The sequence below is a fragment of the Chaetodon trifascialis genome, chromosome 17 (genome assembly GCF_039877785.1).
Source record: "Chaetodon trifascialis isolate fChaTrf1 chromosome 17, fChaTrf1.hap1, whole genome shotgun sequence".
In the NCBI taxonomy this organism is placed as follows: domain Eukaryota; kingdom Metazoa; phylum Chordata; class Actinopteri; order Chaetodontiformes; family Chaetodontidae; genus Chaetodon; species Chaetodon trifascialis.
Genome location: NC_092072.1, coordinates 484,248 through 495,173, shown reverse-complemented (window position 1 = coordinate 495,173; position 10,926 = coordinate 484,248). Strand labels below are relative to the sequence as shown.

The following is a 10,926-nucleotide window of genomic DNA, read 5'->3' as shown; positions in this document are numbered from 1 at the left end:
CCTGTGTCCCTTCCTGTCCGCTGACACTCACCCGTGTCCCTTCCTGTCCGCTGACACTCACCCGTGTCCCGTCCTGTCCGCTGACACTCACCCGTGTCCCTCCCTGTCCGCTCACAGACTCACCCATGTCCCTTCCTGTCCGCTGACACTCACCCGTGTCCCTTCCTGTCCGCTGACACTCACCCGTGTCCCTTCCTGTCCGCTGACACTCACCCGTGTCCCTTCCTGTCCGCTGACACTCACCCGTGTCCCTTCCTGTCCGCTGACACTCACCCGTGTCCCTTCCTGCTCTGATCAGTGACTCTGCATCATTTCAGTTGAGTGTGATAGTTATTTTTATAAACTCAGCGAAGCCAACCTTTTTCTATGTACATATAAAGTTGTATTTTTTTAACTACCTGAATGCTTCACCATGACGATGATGATGATGATGATGATGATGATGATGATGATGATGATGATGATGATGATGATGATGATGGCAGCCTGCATTGGTAATCTGAAATATAAACACTTGTTTTTTTGAATAACTTCTTTGTTGTGCGTTTGATGCTTTCACACAGTGACACCTGAACTCGGTGTGAGGCGTTCAGGTACGTTCAGGTGTTCAGTGGCGCTGTGCGGCTCAAAGTTCTGACGCCAGCATCATTCTTGAAGTCGTTTCTTTACCTGCCGCCTCTGTCCACGCTTTGTGAAGACGTGTAAAAACAGAAGAAATGTGATCAAAACGAAAGCAGAACTCAACAAACAGACGAAAAAATGAACAGAAGTCTTTAGAGTAGTGAACTTCATCGAGTCGGGTCAAAGACAAAGTGGTGAAACTTCACTTTGACGTCATCAGAACAGCTGCAGGTCCAGGACGGACCTTTGACCTCAGCTCCATTCACGTTTTGGACTTTGAAAATGAACGTTTGCTTCAGGTGAATTTCCCTGAATTCATTAAACACAAACCAACATTAAATCACAAATAAAATCTATCATCTGTGACTTTTCAGGTTTGAATCAGACAAAATAAACTGATGAATGGTCGATATGTCACGTGATGACAGCTGAGCAAAGACGGGGGGGAAAGTTCGTAAGTGGACCTTCGGTGAACTTTCTTGTTCAATGTTTTTCTGTTATCCAGCATACGAAAAGTTCATCGTTGACCTTTGAAGCAGCGGCTTCAGAGGTCTCAGGCCACATCTCAGAGCGTCTTGACATCAGTGCTTCAGCGAGAATGAGAAACTCCATCGGCTTTGACAGGTTGTGTGGCGCGACAGAAAGCTCCAGAACAGAAGCTAAACGGACGCCATGCTTTTATCAGCCACTCACTCTCCATCGTGAGAGACAAATACGCTTGATTTAAAGACTTGATTCCAGGTTTAGCTTGTGTCAGTAAAGGTTCTTTTAGTGATCAGTCTGATTGACTGACTGACTGATTGATTGATTGATTGATTGATTGATTGATTGATTGATTGATTGATTGATTGATTGATTGATTGATTGATTGATTGATTGATGAGAAGCAGTCAGCCTAATGTCCGCAGCGTTGGCTCCTGTAGCTTCAGTGTATTTTGTCATGAACGTTGATTTCCTCGGTCTTCCTGCTGAGTTGAACGGTGTTGCTCAGGTTTTCTGGCCCTCTCTGCTCTACTTGACGACAAAGTTTGGAGATTAATTCATTTGAATGAAGAACTATCGATTCATTTCTTCATATTTAACTACAGCTCCCATGAGGCTTTTGCAGGCTGCCGCTGGCTTTTGGGATATTACCGCCCAACTTGTGGATTATGGCCGATCAGTCCTGAGTGACGTGCCCACCGTCCAATTGGCGGCGCCGGAGTGGCACGCGGCCAACCCCGTGCAGCGGAAGGCGGGCCCAAGGGGAGGGGGCAGGGCGCGAGGTATCATGGAGGATCAGTAGGCAAACTGTAGCCATCAGAGGAGAGCAGCTACCGTTCTGATCCCCGGGACTTTGTCAACTGTTCACCGCCCGCTTTTTAATCACCTCGGCCGAAAGCTTTGAGAATGGACATGAAGAAGAGGATCACTTTAGAGCTGCGGAACAGAAGCCCGGCGGAGGTGAGCCTCTTTCGTTTTAATAACATTTTAATTGTTGCCTGAAATAGCCCGGGAGGTGATGTGCGACCGGAGCCTGGCTGGCTGCTCCGCCTCGCTCAGCACATGCTGTGCGCTTAACGTTACTCAAAACACCGCGAACGGCAAGTTTGCTTTCGGACACTCGGTCCACTGAAGCTCGGGTCGGGTTCTAGTTTGATAAAGTACCGCCGGCACGTCGGTCGCCCTCAGATATCCCAGATGGATGTGGAAGCATCTGAGCGGCTCCGTCCGCCCGCCCCCTCCTCCGCTCCGGTCAAATCCCTTCTGTCAGGGCGGCTCAGCGAACACAAATTAAACCATCAAAACGCTTCAGCCGAGCCCAGTTTACGGTTGTTATCCCGCCGCAGCGTTTAGCTCGTCCAAACTGCTCCGTTCAGCCGTGAATGGACATTTATAAACCCCTCCACGCACTAACGACGTGTAAGTTAACTTTTAATCAGTCACCGGCCGCTCGGAGGAACTCGACTTTATCGGAAAACACGACATAAAACCACAGAACAAATAAGAGACAGGGTGCGGGTCGTGCGTGTGTCACAGAGCGGTTGTTTGTGCGGGTGAGTCGGGCTGCGGGGAGCTCACGGCGGGCTTTCGTCCCGGAAAAACACTGCGTGTTCGCCTCAACAACAACGACGTCTCTCTGCGAGCGGACATCTTAAGTCACCAGCGGCTTAAACTTCGACGGAAATGTCTCCTCTGCTCACGCTTGGCAAACTTCCCTTCGCTAAATTCACTTTGGAGCTCATTTCAGCGTCGTTTTTTAGGCTTTTGTCGACATTTCCGTGCGACCCTGCGCGGTGGCGGACGCGGGGCGCGCGGAGGTCGGTCACACAGACATTTTGAGCGGGGAGCTCGTGCTCGACAGTAACGCGTTACCGATTTAACGTTACAGAAAGCGGATTAGCGGCTCTATCGACGGGAAATTGTTTTAATATCGACGAATCTTTCTGATCCACGACTGTTGAAACACGCCACAGAAGTCGCGTTACACTGCGGTCGTCACTGTGTTGTGATTACCGTGTAACGAGGACTTTTGTTTGTATAACTGCGTCGTAACGAATCAAAATGGCGTTACTCGACGAGGCTTTAAAGTGAAGCAGATTTACTGTCTGTAGTTTAAACACACGGTGCTTCGTCCATTTCTCATTAAAACGAATTTAACTGACAGGATCCACACAGCGACACGATGTGACGCCTGTTAGCGGCGCGTGTGTGTGTGTGTCAGAGAAGTTATATAACCGCCTGCCAGCCACAGCTACAGTTAAATAACACACACACACACACACACACACACACACGCACACTCGGTGCGCACGGTTCACACTGAATTCGGTTTAAACTCATCCAGCAGACAACTTGCTGGTGTCATGTTTTATGAATTGGGGGATGCCGACAGATGGTGTGTGTGGAGGCTGAAGACAACCCCCAGCACACACACACACACACACACACACACACACACACACACACACACAGCGCATAGCGCATGTAGATTATTGTAGTTTAAACCCCCAGCACACACACACACACAGACTGGGGGTGATGGGGGTGATGGTGGTGCTGCTGGTCTCCATTGATGCCTGCTGGCCTGCAGCTGAAGCTCTGCTCTGTGAGGATCTGCTGGTTATATAAGCTGAAGAACCAGAGGAACTCTGGGAAATAAAAGCGTCCGCGGCCTGAGCAAAGTCCTCCACAGGCCGGACTCAGCATCAGTGTGTGTGTGTGTGTGTGTGTGTGTGTGTGTGTGTGTGTGTGTGTGTGTGTGTGTGTGTGTGTGTGCGCGCGTGCGTGCGTGTGTGCGTGTGTGTGTGAGTGAGTGAACGATGCAGTAGGACCAGCGTCGCCATGTTTGATCGTTTAAACATCAGAATAGACCAATCGATCGATTAATCAGTTTGATCATTAACAGAAAATCAGCTCGTAATACAACTTCTGTGTATTACTGTGTTACTTCAGTACAGACGTGTGCATGTGTAGACGAGTACCTGTAGTCTCCAGATGTCTCTGTCCTCTCAGCATGAGACAGCGTGAGTGACAGTCTAACAAACCCAACGACTATTGATCAGCCGATTGAAGTGATTTTAAAACAGACCATCAGCCTCCGTTTGATGAGGAGAGTTTCTGTTTTTCCCATAAATCTGTTTTCAAATGAACACTTTGCTCAGACGTTTCTGACGGGTGCAAGAGTGACTTTATTATTATTATTATTATTATTTACAGAGTTTTATTTCCACAACCAATGCCTGATCAGTGAATCAACCACATCAATCAATAATGGAAATGATCCATCAGAGCCTCAGTGGAGGATACAATTGGCTCAGACACCTGTCAATCAAAACAGGTTTAATATCCATGAACGAGGCATTTGTTGTGACCTCTGACCTCAGAGCTGAGCCTGTAAAAAGAAGTTCACGTTCACCTCAGTGAGGGCTGCACTTACTATTGATTAATGTGCAAACTGTTGTCTCCATCAGTCTCACACAGCCTGGAAAACGTTAGCAGATGAGAACGAAGCAGCAAGTCCTCACATTTAAAGAAGCTTCAGGCTGAGAATGGCCTCAGAAATGAGTGAAAGCAGTCATTGATTATGATCAGTTCATCAACACTCTGACTGTTTGAGCTCTGAGTTGATGGGGAGCCTCTGGTGGACGATGGAGGAACTGCAGGTTTAAGCTCTTCTGGGTCAAGGTCAGCTCTGATGTCATTACACAACAGACTGCACACAGAGACACATTCAGAGGGACGGACGGACAGAAACTCCTCTTCACACGCTGTCTGTCTGTCTGTCTGACTGACTGACTGACTGAATGACTGTCCGTCCGTCTGTCTGTCAGATCGCAGAGCTGGTGGTCGATAACAGTCGCTCTGCAGACGGGGAGGTTGAGGGTCTGACGGACGCCTTCACGGAGCTCGAGTTCCTCAGTATGGTCAACGTGGGTCTGAGCTCGCTGGCGAAACTGCCCTCACTGCCCAAACTACGCAAGGTAACGCACACACACGCGCGCACACACAGACGATGTGACGCCGCCTCAGCTTTCTTCTTGTCTTTGCTGTCATTCGTCGTAAATGTTGAATGATGGTGGAAAGATCTGAAGAACACACCTGATGAACACATTGGGCCTTCTTCAAAGATCTCCTCCTCCTCATCCTCCTCTTCCTCATCCTTCTCTTCCTCATCCTCCTTTCTTCAGTATCACACTGATGCAGTCTGTACAAGTGTTGTGCTAGCGTGTTAGCATGTTAGCATCTTTCAGAGCGTTCACACTGAGCTGATCAATCTTCAGACGGGTCTGAATGTTTCTCGCTGAGGATTTTTCCTGAAGTTTTCCTCTGCTGATCAAACTGTTGTTTGCTGTTGTTGTTGTTGTTTTGTGTCGATCAGCTGGAGCTGAGTGACAACAACCTGTCCGGGTCTCTGGAGACGCTGTCAGAGAAATGTCCCAACCTGACCTACCTCAACCTGAGCGGCAACAAGATCAAAGAGCTGAGCAACGTGGAGGCGCTGGTCAGAGCGCGCACGCACACACACACACACGCACGCGCGCACAAACACACACACACACACACCTGTCCTGGAGCTCTTTGTAGCGGCTAACATGCTAACACAGTGTTTCCTGCTGCAGCAAAACCTGAAGAGCCTGCAGAGCCTGGACCTGTTCAACTGTGAGATCACGTCTCTGGAGGACTACAGGGAGAGCGTCTTCGAGCTGCTGCCTCAGGTGACCTACCTGGACGGCTTCGACCAGGAGGACAACGAGGCGCCTGACTCCGAGGCCGACGACGAAGGTGGGGCGCGGCCGTTTACAGAGCCGGTGGCGTAAACCCGGCCATAACCCTCCCGCTCTGTCTGAACCTGATCTCTGTTTCCAGATGAGGACGGCGAGGACGGGGCGGGGCCGACGGGCGACTACGACGAGGAGGACGACGAAGAGGACGATGAGGACGGCTCAGAGGGAGGAGAGGTGGGGCTGAGCTTTCAAGTGAACCGGGGCGATCAGGTGGGCAACTCAGGCTTCGGCCTGCGGGTCAATCCACCGCCGGCTCAGACACAGGCCTGCTTAACTTCCCAGAATGCACCTCTGCCAGGCAGAGAACAGGCAGGTGACTTAGACGCACAGAGCGTAACGTTTAAAAGGTCTGAGAAGCAGACGACACGATCGAGACACCGCAGAAAACTACCATGATGCCTCTGTGCTTCATGACGTCATCAGTTGGTTTCAGTGCTTTGATTGACAGGAGTGAGACAGCCTCACCTGTACCTGATCCGCTTTCACCTCACTGAGTCAAAGCTCTGAGTGAGATCCAGACCTGGTCCTGGTCCTGGTCCTGGTCTGATCTGAGCCGGCTCCATGGATTGACCTCAGGTGTGACACCAGGTGTGACTGTTCTTGACCAGGTTCAGCACCAACATGGCCGTCTCTGAGGACGAACGTTGGTAAACAGGAAGGTTTTTATCATGCCAAAATAAAAGGCTTCTTTTACCGTTTGTAAAATTTTGGAAAGTTTTCAGTCTTTTTACATTTTTTAAAAATCTGTTTTGAGGCTTTTTACATTTTAAAACGTCTTTTTTGAGAGAAAACATTGAGTCAGTTTTGTCTTTTCTGAGTTCGTCTTTTCTCTCTTTGCGTTTGAACGTGTTTTGTGAGCGCGGCGCCGTCAGAGTCGGTCTGCTGGAGGTCAGCCTGGTCGCTGTGGCGTGATGAGTAGTTCTAGAGCTTCCTTAGCGTCGTCCAATCGGCGACGAGCTGCTTCTTCCAGCTCTGTGTCTTTTATTTTGAAAGTATTGACTGTCTGTAGAGACTGAGGTGAAACTCTTCTTCACTGCTTCGTCTCAGGAGGACGATGAAGACGAAGACGACTATGCAGAGGAGGAGGAGGAAGGTGAGTGAAGCGTCATGGGAGTTTTATGGGCTGTGCGGCGGCTTGTAATTGGCAGGGATCCCGTGGGTCTCCTCTGATTGGTCGGTTCTGTCTCTCTGTGCAGAGGATCAGGCGGGCGCTCAGGGACAGAAGAGGAAGAGAGACGCAGACGACGAAGGCGAGGATGACGACGACGATGAAGACGACTAGTCCTCCGCTGACGGCGTTCTGCGTGTCGTCCTGTCCTGTTTCTGTCCGTCTCAGTCCACCTCCGGACCCGACCTCCGCCAGAAAACTCCAAACAGCAGCGACAGGAACAGTGCGATCTGTTAGCGTCTCACGTCTTTATTTAGATAATATATAAGAAGATTATCAGAGCTGAAGGTCCAACAGCTTCCCTTTAAGACCTGCGTCACAGTCAAACTCTCCGTCCGTCCGTCCGTCCGTCCGTCCGTCCCTCCCTCCCTCCCTCTGTCCGTCCCTCTGTCCGTCTCCACTCCACGTCCTGACCTCTGGTCCTGACCTCTGGTCCTGGTCTAAACGTCTCATGGTAACTGAGGTTTGGCTTCCTGAATAATGAACGATGTCTCTCACTCCGGACTGTCCTCGTCTCCGTGGTCGGCTCTACCTGTTCGTGTCAGGCCGTTGCTGATTGGCCCACAGAATTCATCAGGTGTGTTTCCTGCTTCAGGGACCGGCCGGTGAACCAACGAGCTTCCTGTCAAAGATTTCAGCTTCAGTCCAGTTCAGACTACAAACCACCCCCCACCCCCCCAAAAAAAGCAGAAACAGAATTTGATTGACAGCTGTCACTCCAGGTCCAACAAACCAGAGGCTCAGAGTGAAGTTACCTGAGATCAGGTGTGAGCCCTCCTTTCACCTCAGCTGTCCTGAGACCAGCTGCTCTGAGGCTGTGCGACTCTTCTGGTCTGTTAAGCTTCAAATCCACCAAAGTCCTGAGTTTACCTGAAGTAAAGCAGAAACCTCACCTGTCGTATCAGGAGCTTCCTCATCCTCCTTCTTCTAACAGGAAGTGTGTGTGTTCTCAGGAGAGCCGGCCGGTTTCTGAGCCTTCGTCATATCGCTGTCAGACCGACAGTCCACATCAAACCTGATCCGACCTTTACAAAACACTGCCGCTGTTCAGGAGTCGATCAGAACTCTGGACTCGCCTGGACTCTGAGCGGCGAGCAGCGCCCCCCTTCAGGACCTCAGCGTGTCCAACACCCAATCAGGGACGCCCCACGTTTCTGTTCAGGATCTTCGTCCTCACCTTTGAACCCTCGTCGTCTCTGGACTGGATGAGTAGTGATCACATGGACTCTGCTGTCTCTGCCCGTCTCACCTTAGAACCAAGCAGACCTGCTGTAGAGGTAATTCTACCACGACGTCCCCGCGTGTGTTTGATTCATTGTTGGGCTTTTCCAGGAGGGTTGGGGCGGGTGGTGTTAGCGCTGACGTGGGTTTTTGTTTGTAGTTGTTTTTTGTCCCTGAGCAGCAGCTCTTTTAGATTGTTTTAGTTTGACGTGGAAGCCGTCTGCCCGTCCCCTCGTGATGTTCGGACCACCGCCGTGTCTCGCCTTAGGCTCCGCCTCCAAAACACCTGCACCTGCAGCTCTTGGAACAGTTTACGTCCTGCAGCAGGTAGAAATTAAACCCGGTTTGAATATTTCAGCTTCAGACATTGGCTGCTTTTCACGTCACTCAGAAGTCTTCAGCTGCTCGTCGCGTCACGTCGACACCAGGCCTCTCATTTTCTATTGGTCCGCTTGCTGTGATGATTCACCTGTGAGCGCCTGAACACGTCGAACACCTGATTCTCTCTCTGCTGTCGCGAGTTGCCAAACATCCCCTGAACGCAGCATCACACTGAGAGGTGTGCAGTGCATTCTGGGATACCGAGGACTTGTTGACCTGTTGTCATGGATTCAGTCTGTGCTGGAGGCGGGGCCTAAAACGAGACACACCTGTTGCATCTGATTCAGGTGTTACTGCTCTGCGTCGGCTTCTTCGGCCGCAGAGCAGCAACTTTCTGAAGTCTGGTTTCATCAAAGCTGACAGGAAGCAGCTCGATCAGACCGATCGATCTGATTGGTCTGATCGATCGGTCTGATCAGACAGCGGCGTGTTCGATCCTGACGAGTCGCTTTCTTCGTCCTGATGATGAAACTCTGACTTTGAACTAAACTGCTGTAAAGTTTTAGCTTTTCTCTCGTTTACACTCTTAAAAACGACGTTTTCCCGCGCTCACGTCACGTGACGTCGCCACTGCTGAGCGAGTCCATCAGACGGTTCAGTTGCCTAAAACTTTATTAAATTTGGTTTAATCACCTTTAACGGCGAACTCCAGCGAACACGAGGCGGCCATCTTTTTGTTTCGTTCTGTTAACAGCCAGGTGAGTGTGCAGCAGGTGCGCTGCTGGTTGCTGCTGGCTTCCTGCTCGTGTGTGAGGTGTGAACCAATCACCTGCAGGAGGTGAAGCAGCTGTGGGAGGAGCTTACCATCCAAGTCTGACTTTAGACCAGGGGTGCTTTTCATGACGTTGAATTGTGCCTCCTCGTCTCCTCTCTCCTTCGTCGACCCGGAAGTCGTTTCCCCTCCGCCATGATGAAGGATCTTCCAATTGCTTAAAAGCACCTGAAGGAGACGAGGAGCGAGGAGAGAGGAGGCTTCTGAAGGAGATCAGAGTGAGGACACACTACGCCAAAGTCTTTATTATTTAAGGGGCGTGTCGTATGTGGCGCACGTTTGAATCATGGCGGGAGCAGGTCTTCACAAATGTCATCCTGATTCTTGTTTCAACTGTGTCCTTTTAACAACTGTGTCTGTCACCAAGAAATGAATGAAAATTCTTGGTATATTACGGTTTTTTAAAGCGAGGCTACAAGGCTGTTGGTTTAATCTACCGCACAGCCGTCCTCTGTTACGCCTCTAACGGCATTTAATTGAAACCTCATCAATAGCAATCAGGAGTAGAACAGTGTGACTGCAGATCTGACCATAATATCACGTTTTACAGCTTTTACAGCTGTGCAAACGTCATCAGTAAGTGACGTCGCTTCGGACTGACGCTGCGGAGCGAGGATTTTTCATTTCGGAGTTTCGTCTCCTCCGTCCTCACGTCCCTTCCTCGCATCCCTCTTTCATGTCCTCGCTGGGCGGAGCTAAGACGCGAGGAGAGGAAGCGAGTGGAGGAGACGAGGAGACCAATTTATGGAATGAAAAGCAGCCCTGGTTTGTCAGAGACGGTAGAGTCGCCTCGGTAACGAGACGCCAACAGTGCACCAGACCACGCCCACACCTGACAGGTGAGCGGCCTGCAGGCTCCGCCCTCGTGTTCGCTGGACTGGAAACGTGTGCGCTCGCTTCGTGCCGGGCGCCGCTCGCCCCTAGTGTTTTTAAGAGTGTAAAGGTCAAAGGTCGCATGTCCGGCCTGCTGAGGTCAGTCTCACTCTGGTTTTAAGGCAATATTGTAAATAGACTCTCAGCTCAGTTTCAGGATTGTTTTTATTGTTTTTAATGACGTTTTTGTTTTTCTGCTACGAGGTGATAGTTGACCCACGTCTTTGACCTTTGACCCCAGCTGTTACTCTCCCTCCGTCGTTGTCGTCTGTGGGGGAACTGTGTTGACTTTTTGTGTGCTGTAATAAAACGTATTGAGGGTTTTGAATTAAAAGAATAAAAAAGCAAAAAGTGTTGTTTTTAAAGTACTTTGATGTTTGTTTGTTTGTTTGTTTGTTTGTTTGTTTGTTTGTCTGTCTGTCTCCACACTGAACTCAGAACACTCAGACTCACCTGAACTCACCTCAGACAGTTTTTTTTCCAGACTTTGAGATTTGACTCGTAGACAAAATGAAGCAGATTAGAATCACTGTGCTCACCTGCTCACCTGCTCACCTGCTCACCTGCACACCTGCACACCTGCACACCTGCTCACCTGCTCACCTGCACACCTGCACACCTGA

At 50.2% G+C, this 10,926-nt stretch overlaps 1 protein-coding gene across 2 annotated transcripts; it reads left to right on the top strand.

The window, feature by feature from the left end:
• The first annotated feature begins 1,876 nt into the window (after positions 1-1,876).
• On the top strand, positions 1,877-10,670 carry anp32e (acidic (leucine-rich) nuclear phosphoprotein 32 family, member E). 2 transcript variants are annotated; one of them, XM_070984563.1, is made up of 7 exons: positions 1,877-2,064; positions 4,935-5,084; positions 5,483-5,605; positions 5,724-5,886; positions 5,971-6,062; positions 6,936-6,981; positions 7,085-10,664. In XM_070984563.1, the coding sequence occupies exons 1-7, from the start codon at positions 2,011-2,013 to the stop codon at positions 7,168-7,170; spliced, it is 714 nt and encodes a 237-aa protein (XP_070840664.1). In that variant the 5' UTR covers positions 1,877-2,010; the 3' UTR covers positions 7,171-10,664. The 2 variants fall into 2 exon arrangements, with proteins under 2 accessions (XP_070840664.1, XP_070840662.1); XM_070984561.1 differs by having other exon boundaries at positions 1,878-2,064; positions 5,971-6,098; positions 7,085-10,670.
• The last annotated feature ends 256 nt before the right edge of the window (positions 10,671-10,926 follow it).

Bases quoted from the DNA above. Each gene is read 5' to 3' on its own strand.
- anp32e (XM_070984561.1), top strand. From the start codon at position 2,011: ATGGACATGAAGAAGAGGATCACTTTAGAGCTGCGGAACAGAAGCCCG. The intron at 6,099-6,935 runs GTGGGCAACTCA...GCTTCGTCTCAG, and splicing joins AAGTGAACCGGGGCGATCAG to GAGGACGATGAAGACGAAGA. The intron at 6,982-7,084 runs GTGAGTGAAGCG...CTCTCTGTGCAG, and splicing joins TGCAGAGGAGGAGGAGGAAG to AGGATCAGGCGGGCGCTCAG.